The following is a 24,113-nucleotide window of genomic DNA, read 5'->3' on the forward strand; positions in this document are numbered from 1 at the left end:
GTCATCAGTGGAGCAGAATGCCATTTATAACTTTCATTACCATCTCATTCTCACCTCTCTCCTTCATTGCAGTCATCTCTCACCCCCCCAAACCATATCCCTTCAATAATTTTGCATGTTCAAATTGTCTTCTTTCCTCTTCCTCGCACATCTATTTCTTCATTCCTCTCCCCATTTAGTCTGAATGTATAAATGTCAATCTATTTTTGTCCATTTTGTTTCCGCCTAATGTTGATTGCCCTGGCCATACTTTCAACCTTAACCCTCGAAGCCGGTTCATTTATACAGCTGCGTGCCACACTCATTTCATGCAAAGTGACAACAGCTGCATCCACCCACAGACAAGAAATCATCAGCTACTTACTCAGTGATTTCCTCCGTGACCGTGTGTTCAACCTGGAGCCTGGAGTTGACCTCGATAAAGTAATGTTTTCCATGTTTGTCCACCAAGAACTCCACGGTTCCAGCATTCTCATATCCCACCTGCACAGGAAAATAAAAATATACTTTGTTTAAAGTTGTTAGCTTTAGAAATATTTGTTTTTAGCAGCAGTCACTTATGTCAACAGCCCAGAGCCCTCTAAAGAATAAAAATCATATTTTCTCTACAGGCAGACCTGAAGAAATAAGAAAAAGTGAGTCGTGTGTTTTGTTTAATCTATAGGAAGATTATAGTACTTTCTTTCTCACCAGCGTTAAACGAAGCTAGACCATAAATCAAGACAGAATTACTGTAATCGCTCCACCATAAGACAATTTTCCACTACATTTCATCTTCATAAACGCAATTAGATTCACAACTATAGTCTCATACAATGGATATAAAAATATGTCCCAGCCATGCTGGAATATAGACATTAATGCCACCAACAGGATCAAACAATACAAGGAAGACCACATTTATTAGTATTTTAGAAGCAAATATAAAAAAAGCAGCTATTACAGTCAAGGATCTAACCACAGGTGTCAAACTCCAGGCCTGAAGGGTCAGTGTTCTACAGGTTTTCTAAATAACCTCTCATTGAAGCCCTTTATTAGATAGAAACATCTGATCAGGTAATCAGTAGCTAATAAGGCAGGATTTCTAACAGTCAATCAGCATGTCAGCCCTCCAGGCCTGGAGTCTCACACCCTGAATGTTAACCAATCTAGTCAATTGCAAAAGTGAGGCCTTTCATGGTTACAAATTTAGAAAAAGCTCAAGACCAGAAATTCGGACTTCCTGTGTGACACACTCGAAGCAGATCTTCATATATCCAATTGTTTTAAACCTCAAAACCATTGAAGTCCAATTAGTTCATAAAATATTCACTCATTTATGAGGGGTTATAAGCTGGCGGAAGAAAGTGTAAACAGAGAGCTTTCAGCAATGGGAGGGAAAGGGTTGCATGGTTGTTCCGTGCCACAGTCCCGCCCATGTTTTGAATGAACTTCAGCTGCTCTGCGAAAACTATGTCCTTAGGAAGCAATTTAAAAATAAAAGTTGATCCATGTGGATTCATAGTTAGACACACAAACAGCTCACTTCCATCACTCAAAATGTGTTTCCCCTTGTCTGGGAACCATTGGTCTTCTCAATGTATTTTATGCCATCTTCACTGAGGGGAAAATACAGTCAGTATGATGGGAAAAGGTTAAAAAAAAAAAGTGCATGTAAAGGGCTGGATGAACCCTGACCCACACAAATAATATACCAAATCAGAACCAGTAACTGACTCTCTTTCATTATGAGAACACCATTCCCATCAGGCAAGTGAGGGGACAACTAGTGACCCATCGGGGCAGCTAAACAAAGTGGCTAAAGCCCCGGGGAACAACACAAGACGGAAAAGGTGAAATCTATCCAAGCAGCTGCAGACAAATTGACAAACCATGCTCTCAGAACATAGATGTGAGGTCAAGGGTAAAAAGTACAGAAAACAATCATTAAAGAATAGATTGAGTTGTTTAAATCCAGCTAAAACGGGTGACTAAAGCCAAATCAGTTCATCAAGTCACAACTAGGTGTCTTGTTAGAAAGTATACAGCTTTTTACAGTTTGGTTCCATATTTTTTTGTTAATTGAGTGCAACAAAATTCAATACTCATGACAATTGTAGTTGGGTACATATTTATATTGATTTTTTAAAATAATGGGTGATAAAATTGCATTCAAACAGATTGATTCTCAGCTCTAGAAAAACCTTACTTGTTCCAAAACAAGCCAGGATCTTTCGTTTTTACAAGCATTTGTCTTTGATGATGTTCAGAGGCAGTCCCAATAGCAAGGTGGCTTTAAATTGGTTTCAAGACAATCAATTATGTCCATATATACAGTCATTACACTAGCCTAAACTCTCTACTGACGGAATATTGTCAATGAAATAACGGACAGTGAGAACGCAGGAGAACATTTTTCAGATGACTGATCACCTCTTCTGTTAGGATTCATTAAAGGAATCACAGGAATAACACACACAGACCAACAAAGTTTAACACGCACACACAAACACACAGGAGGGCAAATATAAATAAAACCCACCCACACAAAACACCCCCACATGGTTCTGTACTTTTGCTCTCTGACATGAGAACCAGTATGACAAGAAATGCACTAATTAAAATGTATATGCTTGTGTAACAGGTGCAAGTGCTACCTGTGCTAAGTATTTACCTATCTGGGGTGGTTAATACTGGCCAAGTGAACTCCAAAATCCTGACAATTTCCCAACATCTCTGATTGTGCACCTTTCCAATGAGCAACCATCTTCTGCAAGAAGCTACAATGAGAGGCAATCAGGATCTATCGGCACACGGCAGAAATGCAGGACTGCCGAGCATTTTAGGTGCACACAAACTGTCACAAAGCGCCACAGTCTGTGTCACTCCATATTGAACCCATTCTCCTTGCTCTCACACACTGAGTCAATGAGCGAAGTAGCAGCCAGTGTAACAGATTGAGCGGTCACTGTTTCATAAGGTCTGGCAGCAAAGTCAATGAGCTGTACTAGCAGAGGGTAAGGTCACCGTGATGCTGAATGCATCCCTTCAACCGCCCGCACGTTGGTAAGCACTTTTAAAAAGCTTCGGGATTATCGACAATTTTCTCCTTGCTGGAGGCGACTGTGTCCGAATGGAGCTTAAATGGTACCATCACTGGCGGGTCCGCTGGTGCGGAGTTTTGAATACAAAGCGCTAAAAACAGATCAATTTTGGAACATGACACAGGGTGTGAGTGCAGATCAAAAATGCTTTTCACAAAAATGATGAGGGGGGGAAATGGTCCAAATGGATAAATGGAGGGAATAAAGGTAAAAGGGATCGATCAGGTGAGGATGCAGACAAAGAACAGACAAGTGAGAGTGGAGACAGCAGAGCTGAGGTTGAAAAGATGGATCAGATGGATTGATGACAGCTGGAGAGGCAGAGAGCTTCAGTTATTAACAGACCACCGATCAATCACCTAGCTTTCCATATATGACCCATTTGTTACAATTATACCTTTCAAAACTCTATCAACAAAAGTTTCTCTAACCAGAGCAGCTTAATGTTCTAGAAATTTCTTTAGAGTTCCCAGAAGAGAGTTAGATTTAAAAACTGACAAATGAAAATCAGACTTCAAAAAGACAGCAAACCATATTTTTTGGACCATAAGGTGCACTTAAAATCTTTAATTTTCTCAAAAATTGACAGTATGCCTCAATATCAATATGGATTCTGGTGTGTTTATTGACCTGAAAACAATTTTGTGTGGTACATGATGCTCAAAAATCTGCCAAAATGTTTTCGTACGACTTTGGTAAACTACGAAGCCACACCAATTGTATTGTTGAAGTATTATTGGTACGGTAGTCAGGAGCCTGGTTGAGTGACACGTACTGTGCTTCAAGATAAACTGTAAATTTGAGTGTATCGCTTTGTATTTTGTGTTGCAACAGAAACGGTAAATGTAGTATACTTATTTACTACAGACAACAATTTGTATTCAAAGAGTATTGTGTTGTTTAAGATAGTTTTACAAAAGTGCAAAACAATTTCTGTGTGTGTAAATCGTCAGACGATCGTTGAGTTTTTTAAAAGCACATCAGTAGAAAGCATCAAAGCCTTTTTTAGAAATAATTTTTTTTGGATTAGTCAAGCTTTTAAGGAACGGAGAATTGAGATTTTTCCCTCTTTTGGTCACAATGAACCATCAAATCCACCTAGGAAAAAGAGCAACTGAATTTATTCCAACACCTAACACACCAATTCAATCCCTAGTTTGTCTTAAGCAGTCCAAAAACAAGCCATTTGCCGTCAAGGTTGTTACGGTTATATTTTTGACACACAAAAGAAAACTCAAAAAAAAGAAAATAGTGATAATTCACAGAAAACTGCACACAGACAAAGAGCTACGCTCCCCTGCCATCCACTAACGCGTCATATCCAGCAGGCAGAGAGCAACACACACTGGGTCATGCAAGGTTCAGGGACAGAGTAATGTGGCATAAAGCTCCACGGCTTTATGTGTGATGTGCATCATGTAGCAGTGGGAGCAAAAATCAATTGTACAATCAATAACACTGACATGCTAAATGACTACATCACAGAGCACATGCGAGTCGGGAGGAGCAGGTCAGGGTGTTACATTACAACAGGGTGACTTTCATATCCAGATTTGTCTGTATAAACAGTGACATAGCTGTTGTGATATGAAGGCAAGAGTCTGCTTTTTTGATTCACATCAGAATTGGGTTAGCGAAATGGAGTGGACTGAGGAAACAAACCCTGGTACAGAACAAATCTGTAATAAATTAGGAGTGTAACAATTCATTTTAACTGCAATTTGATTCATATCATTTTAGTGGTTGACGATTCGATTCCTAATTGATCTTTGTTCATTTTGAACAATCTGATTCAAGTTACAGTCACATATTCCCATATCCCACAGCATAGTGACCTAAGTTTTTCAGCTTGTCCGGCAGGTTGCCGCATGATGGCATTTGCACTTAGGAGGCGGAAGTTTCATTTTTACACTCCACGCGGTGGCCACAGAGCTTTTAAGAAAAAGTCTACATCTTACAGCAACCAAACAATTTTCTCTAAAAGCTGACATTGCTCAGCGGCTGCTCAGGCACATTTCAAAATCCCGCAGTGGCAGTCCAGTGACAGGCGAGGATGATACTCCATTATAAAATCAGCCACAGGTGGGTGGCAGCGGGACTTGCCAGCCGTTGTTGTGCCTGACCGGACAACTGTAAATGTCACTGGGCGATGGCCGCCAGCCGTCCGGTAGCTTATAGGTATATGAACAGAAGGCTATTCTGCACGCCTGGTGGCTTGATCATGACCACACCAACAATTTTCAAAAAAATTAGCAGAATCTTGAAGTTTTTACCAATTTCTCCCCACAACAGTTTCATTTTGAAACAATTTCATAAATGGTGTGGGTGAATTTAAGGAATAACTTGCCTCAGAGAGAATGATCTGGTTGGATTGTAGAAATACAAATCAATTAAGTTCATAGAATAAGTCTTTTTGGAGACAAAATAATTAAGCTTGTGAAACAGGTTCTCCTAAGCAAGGTCAACAAAAAGTGACATGATAGGATTAAATAACCGTGGTAGTAGTGGGAAACCTAATGAAAGAAGTGTTACTGCATTTGTATAACATTAAATATTTAATAAAATACACCAGTATCACAATATGAAATGAAAAACCATTTTGAAAAAAAAAAGAAAAAAAAAAAACTGCAAGACAGCAATTTCAGAAGCACAGTTACCAGCAGACTCTACAAAACATCTCTGTTTCCCAAAAATTTAAACAATGCATTTTGCTCTAACTGCAGTTCTCATCGTTGCTTTGCTCCTCATCCTCTCTTGAGGGGATTGGAGTTAATCTGGTGCCAAGATTTCCTGTAATCCGATCCAATTCCCTTTCAAACTTGCAACACACAAGTCACATCCGATTCACAGCCAATGCGGCCACAGAATAACCCAAACTCGCACACAAATAGATCAGCTCCATTTCAGCGGTGCCACCCCACTAATCCCTTTGCTGCAGGCAGCTACCAGAGCAGCTGAGCACACAATCCACAAGCAATAAAAAACACCCGGGCACAAATACAGGCAGCTATGAACATTTATAACATACATGCAGTTGCACGCTTAAAAAGAAAAAAAAATCATGACCGCAAGACAGCATGCTTCCACCCACAGACCGCTCTATATGAGCCCACACAGTCATATTCATCCAAGATGGAATGGGAACGAGTTCAACGGGAATCTCTTTATCCATTTCCAATTTATGCATTTATCCCCTCATTCCAGCTGTACTTCAAGTCCATCACTTATTTCTTAGGGCTGTCACTTTGGCTGTGACTAGGCTTAAGCTCTGCCTCACTTATGCACAGTCATTCATTTAAAGTGCAGTGTTGATGCCAAATCAAATGAAATCAACCAAGAAAATAAGATCCACCTCTAAAGTCAATTGGAAAAATTGGAACCAGAGTTCTTAAAGACACACTCTGATCGTCTTTAGTTCTATTTTAAAAGCATTCACAGCAGTGGTGTTTTATTTATGATCATGTAGTTTTCAGCGAAGCATTAAGAAACAGTAGTTTTCAAGGGCATATTCTTTGCAAAGCAGCAGTAGATTATCAGAAATGTGCTTTTTTGAGTTGTGGGAGGAGCTGTTGGTGCAGAGCAACCTCTCCCACATTTCAGCTAGCATAAAGCCCCTCAAACGTCAAACCTAACATTACTGGTGCAACAAATGTTCCGAGCAACATTCGAGCTATCCAGTCGTACAGTTTTCAGCCCAGACGAGGAAAACAAAAACGTACATTTGTCTTCAAGTGGATGCATCAGAATGAAGCGTATGAGAGAACAACCAAATTACAACTACAAACTATTTTTAATACAACATTTTCACGTCTCCTCCCCCTATTTACTCAGAAATACAGTTTTAAGCTTAATTTTCTTGTGAAAAATGCTGCAAGAACATCTAAACACAAAAAAATGAATTTTCTTCAGGGTTTAAGACTTCCTTCAACTGTAAAATGAGTGCATACATCAGGTCAAACTTAATATTCCTTGAATTAAGAGTTAATAATAATGACTTATTTGACCCCAGAATAATTTGAACTTTAACTTATCAGACACAAGCATTATTTTATGCTGGACTTGCCCAATTAATATCCAAATCTCCACATATATTTTGGACCAGGTGTTAATGTTCCACCTGCTTCAAATTAGTCTTAATTAGGTTAACATGAAGAGTTTTCATGCTTGTGGAAGCTGCTATGTTTCAGTCTTAAAACAAATAAGTGTTTTTCCAATATAAACATTTGTATTCTTTCCAGTGTAAGGATTTCGCCATTTAGCGACGGAACATTGCATCCGTCCAAGGTTAAATCTGCATATTTCATAGTGTAGGACAAAAGTAGATGATTATGAACATGGATTTGATTTTAGTTTGTATTCAGGTTGCAATTAAATGTCAACTAGAAGTTGAAAACATCATATGTGAGTGTAATGCTTGCTTAGCCAAAGTTGTAGACCACATTTTTGGTTCATTTCAAAGTTAGGTTTTTAGGTCCTGTGTTTTAAATGAAAATGTCAGATTTTTAAGACGACTTAAATGCCAACCAACACAAATATTTACTGCATTACATACAACTTTAATCCACTTAACTACAGTGACGTGTGTGTTAAAGACAAAGTGATTTCCTTTTTTAAGTCTAATAATTATTTTAGTTTTGCGAAAGCTTAAAGTAGACAAACATTTTTTTTCTTCCATCTTACAAGTTTGCTTTACTTTCATCACATTGTCCTTTTATAGATATAAAGCTTTAAGAAATCCTTTTCAGCACAGATCAAAAACCAAAGATCCTTCAACACCAACTTAGCACCAGTTCTGTTTGTTGCAGCTGTGAATGAACACACAATGATTTCACTTTGTCTTAATACATTTTAGCCACGTTTATGACAGCTGTGTTAATGCTTTGTTGTGTAAGGCGCTTTAAATAGCATCTCGGTTTAAAAAGGGCTAATCATGATAACTGAAGTGTTATCAAAAAGAAGGCACTGCCAGGATTAGCCAAAGATGGTTTAGTAGAGGCGGACAGAAAACTCAAGGGCAGAGAAAATGACAAAGATAGAAAAAAATTAAAGTAAAGGAAGGTGGATGATGAAAGGGCAGAAGGGCAGATCATAGAGGACGAGGGAGGAATAGAGAGCAAAGAACAGAAAGAAAATATAAAAGCACAAATTTAAGCATCTGTCAAAGGCAAACACACCCAAGGGTGCATTAGTTTAGAATAACTAAATTCAAAATACATTTTGACCATGTATCATAGTTTAACTGTTCAAATGCTAAAATGCTTGATTTAATAGAGTATAAAATTGTGAGGTTCACTGTTCCACAATAACATTTCTATGTTTTCACACTAATCATGCTTAATGTGATTTCGCTGAAATAAAAACATTTTAAGTAGATTTACACCCAGCTGTTTGGTTCAGACTACAACTTGTGTATACTAAACATTTGCTAGTTACTGGGTAGACGAGTAAACTCGTCCAACTGAAAAAAAGTGGGATTTTTTTTGTCTTAACAAAAGGGAGTTATTTTATATGAATGCATGGAGAGGGATTAAAAAAATTAAAGCAAAGAGATGAAGTAGCTTAAGTACATTCAACATTTAGTCATTCCAAGATAAGAAAGGTACATAACCAAGTTATAATTCTCTACCAATAAGGGTTTGACCCTAAAATAGCAAATACAACTGTTGACAGTATATGGAGAACTGGACTGAGAAACCCCTCCTCCCTCATGTTCCAAACAGGAAGTACCCGCTGGCTACAGGAAGCCAAAATCCCATAGACTTCTATTGAGAAATAAAAAACTATCAGTCATTATGTCACAAACGAGCAGACAGCTGGTTCCACGTGCAGCAGGTTTATTAGTTCACACAGGAACTAACCACATCTAAAAGTCCACAACGCTAGACTCATGTTCAATCATGAAGATGAGCGCATCCAAGAAGGGTCCAGGTGAGGGTCAGGGGCAGGTGGCAAGCAATAAGTGATAAAGCAGGGTCAGAAAACAGAAAATCAGGTCTGGAATGAAACGCTCAGTAATTCCAGCAGAGTGGCACAAACAATACTTCACAATGAGTGAGGCTTTGCGAGGTGCTTAAGTGTCCTGTGGGTGATTGGCAAATGAGAGTCAGCTGAGCGACATCTGAGGAGTGTCCGATGGGGTTGTTGGGAGATGTGGTGTCCCTTAGTACTCTAGAGACAGTTCCCACCGGTAACCAGACAACTCTGAATCCTGACACATTATATTTATCAGAAGAACCATTCTAGCTCTGCTACCTTTTTTAAAAACATGTTCTTACTAATCCAATTTTTTCCATTATATTTTTTCTGTAGTTCAAGTTATACCACTTTGTACCACTCTGTTTGGAGGGTCGGTTATAAAAAATACATTCCTGGACACACACCTAAACCCCTTCAAATGAAGGGGAAGAGACAAGGAAAGAATTCGGATTGGGCCAATGACTCAGAGCCATTAGAACCAACCCCTGCTTACTGACAATTTCTGGTTCCAACATGTTGGCATCCGTATAGCAAAAAAAAAAGTGCTTGAATTGACTTCATATCATTAGGGCAAAAAGTAAGCCATTTTCTCTGGGTGACATCACATTCTCTTGCTCCAGCTCTAATATACAGTCAATGAATATAACTGTTGTTCTAGAAATGTGTAACGTCAAAGCAAAACAAACCAGTATGACTTACTTTAGCCAAACAGTAATAGAGTAGAATAGCTAAAACATTTTTGTAAAAACTCTTACATTCAAGTGAGTCCAGTAAAAATGCCTTTGAATTATACACTTAATTTACAACAATTGGCCTTCACTAATCTGCGAGGTCAAGTTCATATTGCAGCAAACTTTTAATTTACAAAAGAAAATATTTCTTTCTTGTTTTATAAAACTTAAAATTTAAGCTCTGACCTTAAGAGAGCATCCATGTGGATCACAGTTAGATATGCAAACAAACTTGACAAAAAATGTTTTGTTTTGGTTTTTTACAGGAAATATAGCCTCAGTAAAAACCTTATGAGTTTAGAGTAAAATAAATACTCACACTTTCATTCTACTGTTTAAAAAAAAAAAAGGAGTGCTGCAAATGTCAACAATAGCTACAGAAGAACAGAACAGACCATGAGAGGAGGACTAAAATTATTTTTAAGTTCTACTGGCTGATCTACTGTCAGCCCAAACTGTCATTTTATGTGGCCACAAAAATAAACTTGTACACAGCGAGGCTGAATGTGTGCGGAGGACTTCCACCCCGGGTTTATTTTGCCCTTTTTTTCCTTTACTGCTGCTATATAACTTTAATGCATTTACTTGGATTTCTTTTACAGTTTCTCATTTGCCTTCCACTCACAGCTTCAACTTTGGCCTTTTATGAAATGTCACCAACGGCGGACATTTATTGAAAGCACCACATAAAAATGGGCTGCTACAAAAATCCACAAAAAGGTACTGCCAGAAATGAAAAAAACCTATGGAGACTTTATGTTTAATATCCTGACAATGCCAAACCCAAATAAACTCGGAATATTACAAATGACCGAGTCAAAAGAAGCAGCTTTAAAGGGAATACTTTTTATTAAACCTTACAATTTCTAATGATTTTCCTGTTTTATATTCCTTCCTAAAGTGTTTATAACATTTTATATTAGCTTTTCTTAGAACTTTAGAGAAAAATAAATCTTGACTCCATCTGTCTGTTTCAGAGGCAATCCACTAATTTCCCTGTTAATTTTCCTGGTGGTTGGTACTTGTATGAGTGCTGCTATACACAGACCTGAGAACATACCACTTTCACACATTTCCAAAACATGGTTTTCTGACCATCAGGGGAGGAAAAAAAAAGGCCTTGGACACGGAAGGACACTTAAGAGAACCATGTTTAGGGATAAATCACTAAAGTAGAAAGTATTTTCAAGCTTTACTAAATGCAAAAGGAATGCAAAAGAAGTCTTGCCTCAAATCGGAAAAGGACAAACTTGAACCAAAATAGAAAAGCTAAACTTTTTAAATGTTTGTCTGTGTATATACAGTATATTTGTCCCTTTTGCAAAAAAATGTACATTTCAAAGCAATTACCAATTTTCCTTCAAATATTGAGTGAAAGAAAGTTATTATCTCATACAATCTCTAATCAAAACAGCTTTAGTGATTTTATTTTTCAAGTTTAAGCAAAATATTAAAGATAATTGCAGCTTTCCAACAAAATGTGCATCTCCTTCCATAAAGTGCCCAGTGTGAGGTAAATTCTGACAATCACAGAAAGTGAAAGTCCTATTCTCAAAGTCTCTAACCACTCATCCCTGTGCAGCCACTTTTCTCTCACCCTGCTTTTTACAGTTGAATTGCCCCTTTAAGACCACACTTTTGTCCCTCACTCCACCCCATCTCCTCGCTCATCTCTTCTCCCACACCATTAATAACAGAAAAATCCTTCTTTCTGGATGAGTCAGCTGGTCAAACTCTCCCTTAAGCGCCTCTTAGCTCCTTCCCTCCGTCACCTCCCACATCTCATATGCCATCTTCAGTAACCTTTTGCCCCGTCAGCAGTTGGTTAAAGCGTAATGAGCATGTTTGTCCGTGAAATGAGGAACTAATACAGATGCTTAATGACCAAAACAAACAGCCACGCCAGGGAAAGTCGATGCTCTTATAAGCGGACAGGGTTGACGTAGCAGCGCATTTAATGTTCGCAGAGATATAAATCAAAAACTCTTCCAGAAATGAATCACATTTATAAATTAAGCTTAAACGTTGATCTCTTCATCACACATTTTAGGAATCTTTCATTAACCCATCTTTCTGCTTTCCAGTGTCTTCCAGGAAAAGGTGCAAATTTGGTGAAAATTCAAACCCCTACGAAAGACACAGCCACAAATTTGTAGGTTATGTTGAATCGACTTAAATACCCACTCTGATCATCTTCTGAGCTATTTAAAAGCGTTCCCAGTAGACTTTTTAGCCAGAACCAAAAAAACGTTGTTTTCTAAGACATAGTTTCTGCATTGGCAGCAGTGGTGAGGAGAAACCCCGCCCCTTCTTCCCCTCCCTGAATCCTAGTGTTGTCCGTTTACAGTGGCGAGGTAAAAAAATATTAGATATGTATCGAAAAATCAATCGGGCACTGGGAGTAACAGCAGTATCAGTTAGGGATGTAAAAAATAGATACTTATTGAAAAAATGATCGAGCAACTGCAGTAGTGTTTGAAAAAGGGTTGGTAAAAAGGTATAAAATCCATCAAAAAGTTAAAAATCGATTTTACCCAAACTGTCGGGTTTTTTTCTACCATCTTCCATCTTCTACCAAATGAATATTAAATAGATTTTAGTTTAAAAAAAAAAAAAAAAAAAAAAAATCGGACTGTATCGTATCGTCAAGAAGTTGTGGACCACGTATAGAGATGCATATTGAATCATGTGAGAAGGAAAGATACAACCCCCTAATTTACAGTTATCCAACAATCCTGTTTTAAGCAGCTCTGACAAGGAAGGCGTACATGGTTCTAGTCATCTGCAAGTAGATGCATCAGAATGGAGCAGAGAAGGGAGCTTGTGTTCCACCCAGTGTATTTTCTACATCACAAAGAAGCTCTTTTGCAAGCAGCACAATTATGATTCACGATGATTTTAATAAAGAAATACTCAATATATGTCCTCCACCAACAGAAAAATGACACAAAAACATGTTAAAAATCCCCATTTTCATTCGAGTGGGTCTTCTGCTTTTACATCCATATTTGTACCAAAAACTGGTCTGCAGGCAGCGTTACCAGAGCACTACATCTGTACTTTACAAGGCAGACCTATCTAAGCATCTTGTTCATTACAAGCCCAGTATGGAGTAATGCAGAGCAAGCACAACACTGCTAAAATGAAGCCAGACTGGAACAACCCCCCTGGGGGTGATGCTCCCGATTTTATTACAAGATGAAATTTAACATACAAGCTTCTTCCAAAAAAGAAGCCCAACACGCCTGTCAGAGGCTTCCCCTAATTAATTCAATCAGGAACCGACCCAATAGGCAAAGAGGATTAATGTCAAACTGTGGATCACCACATCTCAGAAGTTGGTTGGTTAAGTGATGCAGCTTAAGAGAAGGGTTACAGCAGTAAACTTCAGCAGCAGATTTCTGTGTAAACAGATTTTTTTCCTGATGTCAAACTCTAGCGGGCACACAAGATGCTGTTTTTTATTTTTATTTCTAAAAGTCCCACTTTTGCATCGGAGAAAAGCAAAATGGCCAAGCTAAAATTGCACAGTTATGGTCTGAGATGACATGTCAGGTGAGTTGTCTGATGTCTGACAGGCTTTGTAGAATAGCGGAATTACATAAACTGCGTGTTTTGGCAGTGAATTGACAATGAAAAAATGAATTCTAGGGAGACAGACGCAAAGAGATTTGAATTGCCTAGAACTGAGCTTTTATTTATTCACTGGTGACATACTAGGACTTTGAATAGTTGTCTTAAAATATTTAACATCAAGGGCATTAATAAGTTATTATAAATAAACTTGATGTGCAAAATGCATAAAAATATGCATAAAACAAGTAAAATTTTCACCTCTTCTGACTCTGTTAAATAAGCGCCTACATCAGTAAAAATTTTAATTTAATCTCAGAGGAGATTCATGTGAAGGAGTTTCAAAAACATGCGGTCCCCATGCCACCAGAGTATTTGACCTGCAGTGGAAAATAATTCAATAAGAGCTTTTCATCTGCGTGCTGGCTGTACAGAGAATGCATCCTTCAAGAACTGATTATGTGGAGTCTCCTTAAAACCACAAAAGCCCTTGTAATAAGTACATCAGCAGGGATCGGTGCGGTTTGATATTCATGAAACCAGATATGACAAATAAATGAACTAATTATTTACTAGTGCAAATCCAATTATAGCAGCCTTTCAAAACAAAAGCTTGTGTTCTTACTGTGATGGGTTGTACTCTAACGATTGCTCTGCAGGATCCTCTTCAACACTGGCCATGAAGATGTTGAACAGCCAGAATTAAATATGCTGTTTTGGACTTTACACATCCTAATGTTTGAATAAACTCCAAATATAAGAATGTGAAGTTGGATTTTGTGGATTAAGTAATGTTTTGTTTTCCTATTATAACCAATGAGTACTAATGACGTGATGACTAATAAAGTTTTCTGAAATTAGATGTTTTTTTTCTTATAATAAACAAAAAACTATAGATTTTCTTTACTTGATTAGCAATGTTCAGAAATGGTTAATAGATTAATGTGATAATGTATTCTGATAATGAGTGTTGATGTTTTTACTGAGCATAATCAAATACGACGTGGTATTAGGGCAGGGGTCGGCAACCCAAAGTGTTGCAAGAGCCACTTTGGACCAATACAATAAAAAACAAATATGTCTGGAGCCGCATAAATTGAAACGGCTTATTAAAGTCTAACATTGTAAATAACACATGGAGAATGTGTCGAACAAACAATCGATTATTTCTCCTGCTGCGTGTCCTCGTGTCATATAAGCTTCAGTTTTGGCCTTATGACAAGTTGGTGAGACATTGCAGCGTCAAACTATCTGACAAAAGCTGAATAGCCTCATAATGAACATTTGAGTTTTTATTTTGACATCTCTCAATGACACAACGAGAGGGGGGTCCTGATCAGTCTCTCCCTCATTCTCACTCCAGGTGCAGGAAGAATTCAAACATAACAGGACAAAATCATAAATGTTCAACAAATGTTCAACAGTCAGACAACAAAACACGTTGAGGAAAACCCAAACTTAAATCCAATTCCAGTCAGACAGGCAAAAGAACGGGTAACCCACAATTCCTTGCGCTGCCAGACAGCAAGCCCATCACTACAATATGAATGAATTACAGTTTGTTTCATTGCTTTGATTTAAAGAACTGCAATAAAGAAATACGATTTTTGATGTTATTTTTATTTAGAGGATTAAAAAAAAAACACACAAAAATGTAACGTGCACCTTTAAGGTGCTTCCACACTGGCCGCGTCAATCAACACTTTCAATGAAGAGTCAATATAAACGCGTGAACACCTAAATTCCTGCCCTCCAAGTCTGGAGCGCGCGTGAGTCTTATAGTCAGACATTTAAAAGGACAGAGTTGTGAAAACAAAAGTCTTCAGAGAGATTAGGGGGATTTTCAACACTTTTACTTTCGGTTCTCCCTGTTGTAGATGCAGAGGAGCGCTAATGAACAGTAAAAATACAATAGAAGGAGAATCTCCTCCCCGCCACGCACCGCACGCGGCCGGTGTGTGAGACCTGCACATCGCCGCGCTCAGCAGGTGGTATCCACACCGGAGCAGCGCGGTCACGCACGCAGTGGCGGGGAGGAGATTCTTCTTCTATTCTTCTTCTACTGTTCATTAGCGCTCATCTCATCTTGGAGTCATATTAACCTGAGCGGACACAAACCGTAATGATTCATTTCTCCTTCGTGATCACGTTTGGTACTTCTGTGCTTTGAAGCAGACTCCGCCCACAAGCAGCTCCCGCGCTGAATCTTCAATCCGGTTCAAGATTTCCACGCACAGTCACAGGTCTGAGCTGCCGCGACTGTGCGTGGAAATCTTGAACCGGATTGAAGATTCAGCGCGCTCAATGCGTGCCGATTTGTACGTGGAGCTCGTGACCCGACTTCAAAACCCGCGTAGCAACGTGCGCTCACGTGCGCTCCAGACGCACGGGCAGGAATTCTGCTGTGCGCTGACTCAGACGGCGTGGAAGCATCTACACTCCTCTCACAACAACTGGAAAACGTAAAGGATGTTTGTGTCATGTTTGTCCTCCTACAGAAATCGTATTAAAACAAAAATATTGTGGCAGCCTGACTGTTAATTTAGAAATAGTTCCTCGTTAGTGGGTGGAGTTAGTGTCTGTTCTTGTGTTGCATTATGGGACTTGAGTGTTTTACCGGCACCATGAGTGAGAGTGGTGTGTGTATGAGTGAGGCTCCTCACAGTGTCGGCTGTTTTGTGGTTCCGTACTGTGGAATAAGTGGTGGACAAAATGTTGACACCAACTGTTTTACATGGCCTGCGTGTAGGTTCCCCCCCAATCACTTGGGTCATGCAATGTATGGGACACAAGAGATGTCTGGATTCAAACCTGTCAGACATCTGCTTGGTTCTGCCTCCACCCAAATTGCTAAAATATATTTTCTTCTAACATTATTTATTATTTTCAAACATTTATGAAAAAGCGCCAATGAGCCGCAAGGGGGTGCTTAAAGAGCCGCATGCGGCTCCGGAGCCGCAGGTTGCCGACCCCCGTATTAGGGCAACGAAAAAAACTAATATTACGAGATTAAAGTGGTAAATTTGCAAGAAAAACTCTCCAATTTACAACTTTTAACCACATAAATTTACAAGATTCAAACCACCCAAAAAAGTATTTTAAAGTCCAAAGGAAACTACAGTGTGCTTGCATTCTTGTAAAACTCAGTTTGGTCAAACTGTCTTGGCTTTTGGAGCTGCATGTTTATTAATAAGGTTACAAATGTTTGGAAGCTCCCTTGTTTGATTTACAGTTTATTAATGTTTTATTTATCGATTGGTGGCTTGCAGGATTCTGTGGCTGTTTGATAAAGCCATCGATATTCCTGCAGCTGTGCACTTCCAATCATTTCTTCCACCTCGAAAGACGACATCTCCTTCAAGTCTGTTATGCTTCCGTCTGAAGAGATGGATTCTTTTCAACTTCTTATGCCAATAACAATTTGATCTCGAGTTGCCAAAAGGTTCAGAAAGTCTTTTTTTTTTAAAAAAAACAATCTGGAAATAAAGCTTCAGAAAATGCTCCATGCCTTTTATCTTTGAGCACAGATCCACTAAACAGAGTAATTTGGTGTTTTTTCCTTGTTAATTTATTATTTTATTAAATAAAACAGTCAACTTTTTCTTGTAAATTTAGGACTTTAAAGTCATAATAAAAAAAATGTGTTTTGTTTATAAACAGGCTTTAATAGTCTGTTGTAAGTATGCACTCCATTTTGTTACCTTATAAATATGATGACTGGTTTTTAGCAGAAACGCAAAAATATCAATTAAAAACACAGTAAAGGTGGGATTATATATGTTTGCTTCTTATGATTCCTTTTCAAGCAACTAATCAAACCATCTGACTTTATTTCAAAAATCTATTGCAACATGAGTGTGAAATGTGTGTTTCTGTAATTACTACAGATTTCATAGTAAAGAAAATGGCATCTTCCTTCTTCATGTTTATGTAGCATTACTCTCTAATCAAGGTATTACTCAATATCTGAAATGGCTTTAAAATATCTTTTTTATTGGATTTGGTTTAATATTAAAATAAACCAATAAATCAAATCCTCCCTCAGTAGTCTGTGCATGCACCGGAGCGTTTGCTGCTAATCATCAGGTTGTTTACAATGGCTCTGATCCTCCAATAGTCCAGTTTTCATTTGACATAAAACTGGAATATTTCTAAAAGGTTAATAGGTTTGACATTTTTGACTAAAAATTAGCAGAGTTCTGACAATTGTGAATCATCTTGAAATAAATCTTTAGAATATTGTAAAAAGTTTAGACTTTCTTTTTTCTTTTATTCATTTTGCACCTTTTTTTGACCTGATCTTTGCTCTGTTTTTAGATGTATACATTTCTAATCTCTTCTAATCTTTGTTGTGAAAACTGCTCTATTTTTTATATATATTTCCAGTTAAAAAAATACTTAATTCACCACTAGGAGTTATATATTTATTTATGAGTTGAATTTTTCGTAATTTTTCAGGATTATTGAGCAATCTAATGATAAAATATCAGGAAAAAAGAAAGGGAAGAAGGTGGGGCTGTACTAAGAAAATGAATATTAAGAATTGCTACATATAACTGTTTTAAAAGGTAAACTATTACAGTAAATTGTAAAATATAAAACAAAAAATGTTTAAAAAGGCTGCCAAAATGTACTTCTCATTGACCAGATTTCTCTTTACTATATGATCATTCTTCAATAGTAGGTTTGTATCCTCACCCTCATTTTCATGATGCACCAAGTCACAACACATGCAAAGTCTGTTTCTTTGGCAGCATTTCTGTTCTGTTCCCTCAAGTGCTCTTAGCTCGAACCCCCACTAGCCGGGAGAAAAGACATCAATACCATTCTTCTATTATCCCCCCCTCTCCCCTGTCCCCTCAGTCACTGCATTAGCTGAACATGACAACTTAATTCTCTGAGCATTTTTCCTCCACGTTTCTCCCCTGCATCAACAATATGTCTTTCCTTCTCAGAGGTTTTCATTTCTATCAACATTATTTAGGACCTAAATAACCTCTCATTTAACTATGTGCGTAAAGACACCATAGCATCAGGACTCTGCATACCTGAGCTATAAACCAGTGGCTCCCAGGGTTATGGGAAGGCAGCTGAAGAAGCATCCAATAAGGGAGTTGAGAATGGGGGGAATTAAAATCCTCTAATTAGAAAAAAAAATTATGCACTTTAAGTTTAACGGGTGTCTTTTTGCCTTAAATGCTGCACAGAGTGAAATAGAGAATTACTGATCATATAATCATGTGTTTATTGAGAACAGGATCTGGCCGTCTGCATAGCTCACACTCTACAGTTGTCAGACCAAAATCCAGGTCTTTAAACTGCCTCAAACTCTGCTTGTGAGTCTTGTGCCTCTTACAAGGGGGGAGAAAATTACTGTCAATTCAATTCTATGGGTGGCAGATTATCTGGCCAGTGTGCAAAAGTCTAAGTCAAAAATCTGATGACTTTTGCCACCACATTCTATAGCAAAAGTGGATTTTCTACTTAAACTCCAGCAACCTGGCAACATAATGACAAACCAAGACTTTGTGGAAAGCGGGTTAGAATTAACCTTTCTGTCGATTAAGACAAAAACAAAACAGCCTGTTCCTCTATGAATGCACATCCACACATCAGTCAGTGAAGGTTCTCATTCATCCAGGGGTCTTTGTACTGAAGCAGAGTCGGGGCATCTGGACTTGCAGAGTGGTTTTCTAACAGCAACGCATACAAAGATTAATAAAATAAATACTGTATATTTTGTACTATTAAGTAAGAGTATGGCCCAATCTGAATTCTTCCCTTTTTCCTTCCCGTCCATTTGAAGGGGCAGTTTAAGGGCAAGTCATGTACGGGAAAATTATTTTTTAAATTTCCTGCTCTAAGCGTAGGGATATAAAGTCTTCTGTCGCGAGGGTAAACCGCACACTCTGAAGCGCAGAATTTTACATTTAAATGTAATAAATTACTTTGTTGTAGCATGACCTTTTTTAAAGTTATAAAACCAACGATATATATATATATATTTCAGGCTGGAAGCTCCGCGCTAATGCTAGCAGACCAGTGATTATTTGCGACCGCATCTGACGAAAGTGACGTCCGAAATATGAGACACTATTCCGCCACTCCAGAACAAATTAAGTTGGATTTGAATATATATCTTTGGGGGGAATGGGACAAAAAAAAGTTTGTCAAACATCAGTGAAATCAGTCAAAGTTCATAAAAATCTGTATTAAAAAGAAAAATGGAGGCCTTTTGTATTAACATTTACAAAAAAAAGAGGGCAGAAAAGAAAATCTCAACAATACTGCAACAATCTGGAAATATTTTGCCACCAAACAGTCACAGTCTGTATCCAGACAGCATGGTGGTAGAGAAGTAATGATCCAGCCACAGGCGCAGCAGACGTTTAGTTGCTCAGAGTTCTTTAGATGCAGAAGCGCTCAGCATGAAGTCATTTTCTCTTACAGCTAAATCTTGGCCATAACTGAGGCATAACATATGACAATTACGCAAAGCACACAAGCAAATCTACAACAGCAAAGACTGTAATGGAGGGGAAGTATGGCTGGGGTCAAAATCGGATTTATTCTGACTAAATTGCAGAGCTAAAACCTCACCAAGAAAAAGTATTAGTTTGTTTCTTTAAAGACTCACGGGGAGGCAAGTTCACGCAATTTTTCTGCTGCTGTGTATTTCCGTGATATTGTAACATGGTGCAATAAGTGCTCATTATTTTAGGGTCTATTCACTTATTTTTAGAAAATATTAACAACAATATTTCTAAGTCAAACTACACTGTTTATTGTTTAAATACATTGCATACTAAAGAGCTGAATCCTTCTTTTTCACCTCTGAAAACCACAATCATCCAATAACTTGTACAGAACAGAGTTAGGGGATTTAACCGGCAATCTTGCCAGCATAATTGCTTGGAATGCTAAATGTGGACGCCTTATAATAATATTTACCTGCAGATTTCATCATTGTGCTGAGAAGCAGAGCTGCAATGTCCACATAACGTAATGAGAAGCATGGGCACGAGTCTGAAGAAGCCGGAAATAAAACCATAGAGGTTACATTTTTTTAACTAGTCTGACCTGGAAAACTGATGCACTGCACCATAGTTCATATATAAGTTTTTTTTTTTTTTTTTTTTATAACATGCTGCAACATCTTAGCTGTCTTGAACATAGCACTACCTGTACAGATGCAGATTTTAAATGCCCACTCTGATAAAAATCATGTTTTTAACATGTCCTTGTGGCATTTTTCCAATACTGAAAAATATATATCAAAAAAATTGAGCAGAAAAAAGAATTTCTGAGTATTTGTTTGGTCAAATTGGTGTAAATCAGGAACAGATGAATAAAAAGAAAATAAAAGTTTGAAAAAAGATTGCATTTGTTACATAGAAGCTACTACAGCAAGCCACAAGCTCCCTGCTACACTGTTTTCAGATGCATTCACCTATAGACAACAAGATCCATGTACGTCTTTGTTTTCCTCGACTTAGCTGGCATCTGCTGCACCGGTAATGATAGAGCCTGTAAACGGAGAGCTCTCAGCAACAGGGAGGGAAGGGGGGGGCAGGATTGCTCCATGCTAAGAGCCACCCATAACTCAAACATGAATTTCTAATGAACTACTGGCGCTCTGCAGAAGCTATGTCCAAGAAAATTCTGGCAAAAAAAAATGGCATAATAATTAAAAGACTTTAAAATAGACCAAAAGATCCTCTGAGTGACTCTTTAAAACTTTTTGCCTTTTACTTTGCTTTGTTCTTGCCAAAAACCCTCTTGATACTGAAATAATTAAATATATTTTATTAGAAATGAAGTATAAATGTTTTGTGTTTGAAGACATCTCTTTACAGTGTTTACAAAACCCAAACTAACCTCCTGAGAAAGCGTCGGTCTGAATCTCGTGTGCAAATGTCTCTGTCTTACAGGGGTCACGATTTGTCTGGGTGTGTGTCTCTTTATTCCCCGTCGCCATGGTGAATGACAGCAGAACTAATTCCACACTTAATACCCTCAGCGGATTGACAGACTGACGGCGTGTGTAGACAAACAGGGCTTTACAGAAGGAAGAGAGCCTGAATCACCACACAAGATGGGAGCAGCCACGCAGGATTTAAATTTTCGCAAATTTTCTCTGGCTGCACACTGTGCTGTTATTTAGGGATGCCTGGCTGCAGACAGCTATTTCCAAAAAGGATGTTTTTTTTTTTCTGTCTGTGTTTCATCAGACACCTGCTCCCTTGTGTCGAATCACTTTAGAAGAACATTACGTTTTAGGGATGCTGCATTAGACGTCTCATCTTTATTTTAATGCAGGTGATGAAGGGCAGATGAGGAAAGCAGAGAACACAAAGCATTGTTTAAATTGGTCAAAGGTACTCAAAGCTCCCTGAAAAATCAAAGAGGTGCTAAGTAAGGGATCTTATTCAATAAAAATCAATAAAAACAACATTATTTTGTGTGGACCGACAGTTTTCCAGATCTTGTGTTCATTCAAACTGCCAATGTGTAGATTATTATTTAAATCAAGTTATCAAAGTAGTGTGCAATTATTCACAATTTAATTGGATGAAATGAAGTCGGCATAAAAACAGAATTGACAGATAATTTTAAATCATATCTGCCATTTTCAGCTTTTTTTAAATGAACCGAGGTGAATTTATAGCATCAAGTGGGATTCATTCAGCTTATTTAGGGTGTATTGAGACTGGGAAAGTCCGCTGGTTCAGATTGAGTCCACTTATTTATTCCAGATGGAGGCCTGAAGATTGCATTTGGTCTGTTTTCAGACTGGCGTCTACCAGAAATTTCTGTTTCGGTCCAACCTTTGTAAATAAAACCACGTGACTAAACATCTCGTCAGTCATTCATTGGCCAGCAGTTACAGGTGCGGGTCAAAGAATAAAGAGAGAAAGCTGAATGTTCTACAGTTTGCCAGGATTTTAACTTGTTCAAACTTTATTTTGCTGCTTGATTTGGGGTGTCAATCTGTAAAAAAAAATCATTTTCACGTGGTACTAGGTGCATGGTAAATTTTGGTGAGTTTTTGAGTATGTGGTGAGGGCGAAATTTCTGCTCAAAGGTGCCGCATGAAAGAAAAATCACAAAGACAATGTGGTCCTTGCAGTCTGTGGCTGCTGCAGGTCATAATTGTGAAAATGGTCAAAACATTGTTGAAAATATCAGATATGATCAAAAGTCCAATTCCTGAAGCATCCAAGTCTGTTTTTCACATCCCAACCACCCAAGAGTTAAAAAATAAAAAACTACAGGAAGATTTTTACTAAAATAAATGGGCTCTCCTGATGCTCAGAGTGGCTGTGGCTCAGTGAGTTGAGCACTTGCTTGGTCTGAGGTTTGGAAAATGTTGATGCATGAATATTGCGCCAGACTCTGTCTTCGACAAAAACTGCTCAGAAAGTACCAAACTTTAACCGTTGAATCAGCTCTAACAGCCTTCTTTAGTCCAGCTTTGAAGCAATCAGATCACAGATTTGCATTTCCCCATTTGCTTGCGCTGCATTACAGAAGTGGGCTCCATCTCAAACAAAGACTGTTCCAAAAGCCATCACGATCATTTAGCTAAAAGGCTCTCTAGATAATGAATTGACAAAAGTTCAGTCTTATTAGTTCCAAAATTACTTGTTGTTTAACCTTAGATGGCAGCCATTCATGAGTGCAACTATTAGATTATGAATCTGTTTAATATAAGACTATGCAAAGCTAATTTAATTTTAATTGACATAGAAAACTCACCTAAATGAATCTAAATGTACAGCTGTTTAAAATAGGAAACTGTATTCAGTATTAGCTTAAGTAGCTAGTACAGTATTACTGTATTTGTCCTTAACAAAATCAGCAGTATGGCTGAAAAATGCAGGTTGACATTTTGAAGATCACTACACCAGAACAGCATTTATATTACTGAGAGCATCTTCTGTAAGAACCTGCAATCACTGATGACACAGTAGGATAGTAAAACTCTTTGCACAAGATGAAATGTTTCTGCCCTAAACTTGAATCCTACTTTCTTTAAACAACAAAAATATATAAAAAGCAAGAAGCTTGAAAGGATGGAAGGTAAAAAAAAAATAAGTGAAAGACATATTAGCTAAATCGTAAGAAGGTCGTCAGTCTAGAAATGTTTTAAAATAAACTTTTCAATCAAATTTGGTAAAAGAAAAAAAACATTTAAAACTCTTAGTCTAAAGTTCAATGTAAGTCCTTAGTAAAAAAAAAAATATGCTAAGAATGTACTAAATCCCAGTTTTACACAAATACTAATGCACTCACTGGCCACTTTATTAGGCACACCTGTCCAACTGCTCATTAACACAATTTTCTAATCAGCCAATCATATGGCAGCAACTCAATTCATTTAGGCCTGTAGACATGGTCAAAACAATCAGCTCCAGTTTAAACTGAGCATCAGAATGGGAAAGATAGGTGATTTCATTGACTTTGAATATGGTTGTTGGTGCCAGATGGGTTGGTCGGAGTATTTCAGAAACTGCTGATCTACTGGGATATTCACCAACAACCATCTCTCGAGTTTAAAGAGAATGGTCAGAGAAAGATATCATTTCCACTGAGTGACAGTTCTGTGGGTGGAAATGCCTTATAGAGGTCAGAGGAGAATCTCCAGACTGGTTCCAGCTAATATAAAGGCAACCGTAACTCAAATAACCACTAGTTACAATCGAGGTCTGCAGAATAGCACCTCTGAATGCACAAGCTTGACGTAGAT

General features: G+C 38.0%; 1 protein-coding gene across 3 annotated transcripts in view; it reads right to left on the bottom strand.

The window, feature by feature from the left end:
* Positions 1 to 24,113, bottom strand: part of LOC112156404 (pyruvate carboxylase, mitochondrial) — a 299,032-nt gene that overhangs the window by 235,526 nt on the left and 39,393 nt on the right. For all 3 annotated transcript variants that reach the window (XM_024288666.2, XM_024288667.2, XM_024288668.2), the window contains exon 10: positions 365 to 483. In XM_024288666.2, coding sequence (XP_024144434.1) covers positions 365 to 483 — 119 coding nt within the window. The remainder of the gene's footprint in view (positions 1 to 364; positions 484 to 24,113) is intronic.

This window comes from Oryzias melastigma, linkage group LG18, assembly GCF_002922805.2.
Source record: "Oryzias melastigma strain HK-1 linkage group LG18, ASM292280v2, whole genome shotgun sequence".
Lineage (NCBI taxonomy): Eukaryota > Metazoa > Chordata > Actinopteri > Beloniformes > Adrianichthyidae > Oryzias > Oryzias melastigma.